The following is a 4,391-nucleotide window of genomic DNA, read 5'->3' as shown; positions in this document are numbered from 1 at the left end:
AACCAGCTCTTAGTTTCATTGATTCTTTATTTTTCTTTTATTGATTTCAGCCCGAGTTTGATTATTTCCCATAATCTACTCCTCTTGGGTGCTTGCTTATTTTTGTTCTAGAGCTTTTAGGTGTGCTGTTAAATTGCTAGTATGATATCTCTCTAATTTCTATATGAAGACACTTAGTGCTATGGACTTTTCTCTCAGCACCACTTCCGTGGTGTCCCATAAGTTTGGGTGTGTTGTATGTACATTTATTTTCATTGAATTTTACAAAGTCTTTTATTTCTTTCTTTGTTTCTGCATTTATCTAGTATTTATTCAGTTGAGAGGGAATGGAAAAATTTAAGTTGGTTTCTCCTTTTGCCTTGGCCCATGCCTGCCTGTCCCTAATGCACATGGAGATACTACCCACACTGAAGATGTGCTCTAGATACTTAGTGAGTCCACTTTGGAAACAGTTCATAGATAATCGTGGAGCTGTCTCTCAGGAATATTCTTGGAGATCATCCCAGTCAAATTAAACATGAGTGTATAAATCATCACACCATGATTCATTGACATTGTCTTTTTTTACCTGCTATTTTTCTCCATTATATTTACCACATTTGTTAATCATGTTTTGTTGCCATCTGTTCTATATTAGTCAGATGGCTCAATGTAGTATATAGACAAATGCCACAGTGTGTGAAATGTTAAAAGCGTACATGATCACATGGTGGCGCCAAGTGCCCTGATGGTGCTGTTTGACAAAGTCCTGGTGCTCGGATGACCTGGACTGACCCATCACTGCCCCTGGTGGAATATTGTTACACACCTTTTGGTTCACTTATATTTCTCACTGTTAAGGCTCTCTCCCTCCCTCCCTCTCTCCCTCCCTCCCTCCCCCCACCCCCCCTCTCAAAGCTAGCGCTGGGATAATGTGAGAAAAGCCGGTGTTAACAAGAATGAAACTAATGGAAGTTCCCAGGGAGAAACAGCTTTGCAGAAAATTGAGTCTTCCCTAGAACTTATTACTTACACATATGTATATTGTTATTAAGTGATATCAGTAAGCATGAGACAGAGGATCTGAGAAAAGTTATTAAAGTAGAAAAATTAGGGAAATTTTAGAAGCTGATGAACTGTAACTGGATCATTAGGTTTTCATGTCCAGCTTAAGAAACAAAAAAAAAAAAAAAACTAGTATGGAAAGGAAGAGATCTTGATCATACAATTGATGAGAAACCTGAAGGGCAAGCAAGTAGTTTTAGGAATCCTGCTATTCTTCTATTCTTTACAGAAGTATGACAAAGATAAGAATCATATTGAAATGAGGGTTTATGACAGAGACACAGAGGAAAACATTTTGGCTCAGTGAACTGCCTGCTTTCCTGAACAGACTTCTTATACCAGGACTTTTCTGATATTGTTAGGGGAAAAAAGACTGCCTTTGCTTAAGCAAGGGGGCTGCAGAGTATTTTAAGAATCAAAGAAAAGGATGGTGGTCTTAGGTCAAATATAAAAAAAATTAAGGAAAGAAATGAAGAATTAAGCAAGGGTCAGAGAGATAGGTTGGACTTTTGTAGACAGATAATTTGATGTAACAGGTAGTAGGAAATACCTTCTAATCTATTAATTCTGTGCCAAACTGAAACAGAATCAAACCCAAGGTCATCTGGTCTAGCATTTCTGTAACCACAGGTTTTATGACAATTGTAAGGAAATAGATATTGAGTTAAAAGAAAATTGATTTTATTAATAATGTTAATATTTAGTTCTCACAAAACTTGCTGTTTGTTCTCTGTTTCTTTTATTTCAATATACTTATATAATCAAGAAAGACTAGAAAAAAATTTATCCCCAAAGTTGTGTAATCAATGATTAAAGTTTCTGAGGAAATGATTTTGTGTATAAATAAAGCATGTAAGAGACACAGGTTGTCAGAGTAGGTCAGTATATACCAAGATGTTCTTCTTCTCTGTCCCTTCTCTCATGAATCGAAATGGAATGGTATCCTGTCTCTTATTCTTTTCTTGTTGCTCTTGCACCCACCTGTTTCAAGCCCTGCCCTCACCGAAGGACTGGACCCCAGCAATCACCCCAACATGAATACATCTGATAAGCTCTTTATTTCAGTGGAGCAGAGCTCGTTTCATGTTAACATTACATGCTACATGCAATGTTGAATAAATGTAACCACTGAAGGATGGTCATGTCACACAAAACACTTCCAGCAGGAGAAATGCTGAGGTACAAGTTAGAGTCATTGCAAAACTCTGTAATGACATAGGGTCTGAGAAAGAGGCCACCACACCAGTGTCTGGCTCTGCTCTGACGTCTATGGATGTTGAAATAAGAGACATTTCCATAGGAATCTGAACTCAGCCCCTAACTTGGGTCCTTTATGAGAATTTCCTTCTCTCAAATGGTAGGATAAACCAAACATCAGGGAAAACAGTGAGATGATAATAATAAAAATGAAAACAGCCCAATCAGGTGGAAATGTCCAGAGCAGGTGTAGGGAGGGTTCATGTTTCTTATCTCTAACCATATGCTTGTGGCTATTGCCACAGAGGTTCAGGAATTTTAAATGGGCTCACTAAAAATACTACACTCAATATTTAACTAGATTTGTTTCAGTTAGTCATATAACTATTGCAATAATTAATAGCATCAAACGTATAACTATATATTTCTATATACTAAGTAGAAATGGTTAAAGCTATCTAAAACTTTCAGAAGAGTAAAAACCCTAGATTTTATATGGTAAACAGTATAATTTACAATGTATAATCTTTGGAGAGTTTTCCTAGGCTGCAAATTAGTTTGTGTTCCTCTGAGTCAGGAGATGCATAAAAGAAGGGATTGAGTGACCTTTTTACTCCTCACCCACTGTTTCCAGAGTCCTTTTCCTAGCTCAAAGCAATCACTGGGGAAATAAGAGCTTTTTAAAGGATGTTTTGAATTCCTTGTTTCTCAGGGTATAAATGAGAGGGTTCAGAGAAGGGGTTACAGTGGTGTACAGAACAGCAATGACCTTGTCCAGGAGCCCAGCAGTTCCTAGAGCTGGACGGATATAAGTATATAGAACCGTGGAATAATAAAGTATGACCACAACCAGGTGGGCAGAGCAGGTGGAGAAGGCACGCTTCTTCCCCTCAGCTGATCTGATGCGCAGGATGCTGGCGATGATGAAGCCATAGGATGTCATGGTCAATAGAAAGTTCAAGCCAGTCAGGAACATGTCTGCAATGACAGTCATGATGTCATTGATGAAGGTGGGGCTGCAGGACAGCATTAACACAGAGGGGATCTCACAGAAGAAGTGTGTGATGAGATTGGGGCCACAGAAGGACAGTGGCAGCACAAGACAAGTGAGCACCAAGGAATTCAGAGCTCCAATGAACCACACAAAGGTTGCAAGGGCCACACAGATCTTGCCACTCATGAGGGTACTATAGTGTAACGGCCTGCAGATTGCAAGGTAGCGGTCATAGGCCATGGCAGAGAAAAGCAGAAGCTCAGAGCCCAGGACCCAGGAGAAGATGAACATCTGTGTGAGGCATCCCCCATAAGATATGGTGTTCTCCGCTACCAGGCTCTGCAGGACTTTGGGCAGGACAGTCACAGTGCAGATCATATCCATCAGGGCAAGGTTGACTAGGAAGAAGTACATGGGAGTGTGGAGGTTGGAACTGCTGTGGATGGTTATGATAATCAGTCCATTGCCAGCTATGGCTGCCATGAACAAGGCAAAGAAGAGGCAGAAGAGGACATCCTGGATCCAGGGGTCATCCACAAAGCTCTGCAGGATGAACATGGTCACCACTGACTGGTTCCCAGGAGCCATGGGAAGCAGCTCTAGGCTCAGGATGGGAGTTGTAGCTTGGGCCTCTTGCACAAGAAATTAAATTTAGTCTAACTCAAAATCCTTTTTAAAAGTGAGGCAACAATCAACTCTGTTCTTATAAGAAAAGAATAGCTTAGTTTTATCCCCATGGCTCACATGATAAAGAAAAGAGCAGGTCAAAGACACACCCCACACAGTCTCACTCTGTGAACATGGGTGGACCCTGAATGAAGATTTTTGAGCAAATTGTTCCATGCATGTTGCACCTCATCCCTCAAAGGGGTGCGGGGATTGTCATGTTCATGTGACCTAACCTGGAGACTGGTGTGTGGATGTTGGGAAGACATGAATAATCATCAAATGGATGAGGAAGGGTGAGGGCAGTGAAAAGGGTTTACTCTGGTTCTGGCTGCCCATCCCAGAGTGTGGGGAATAACACAGAGAACATTAATTGATTAACTCTTTGGAGACAGAGCCAAGTGTGGTCTTTGTGACAATGTGGCTTCTCATCCAGGTGACAGCAATCAACCTAGAGCTTCCTATCTCAAAACTCTATTCCACTAGGACA

At 40.6% G+C, this 4,391-nt stretch overlaps 1 protein-coding gene across 1 annotated transcript; it reads right to left on the bottom strand.

Annotated features, from left to right (window-relative positions):
* Positions 1-2,899: 2,899 nt before the first annotated feature.
* LOC127189057 (olfactory receptor 13G1-like) lies at positions 2,900-3,823 on the bottom strand. The gene has a single exon (XM_051145570.1). It carries the CDS (start codon positions 3,821-3,823, stop codon positions 2,900-2,902), a length of 924 nt encoding a protein of 307 aa, XP_051001527.1.
* Between the last annotated feature and the right edge of the window lie 568 nt (positions 3,824-4,391).

This window comes from Acomys russatus, chromosome 5, assembly GCF_903995435.1.
Source record: "Acomys russatus chromosome 5, mAcoRus1.1, whole genome shotgun sequence".
Classification (NCBI taxonomy): domain Eukaryota; kingdom Metazoa; phylum Chordata; class Mammalia; order Rodentia; family Muridae; genus Acomys; species Acomys russatus.
The sequence above is the reverse complement of the archived record's forward strand: the minus strand, read 5'-3'. Positions and strand labels throughout refer to the sequence as shown.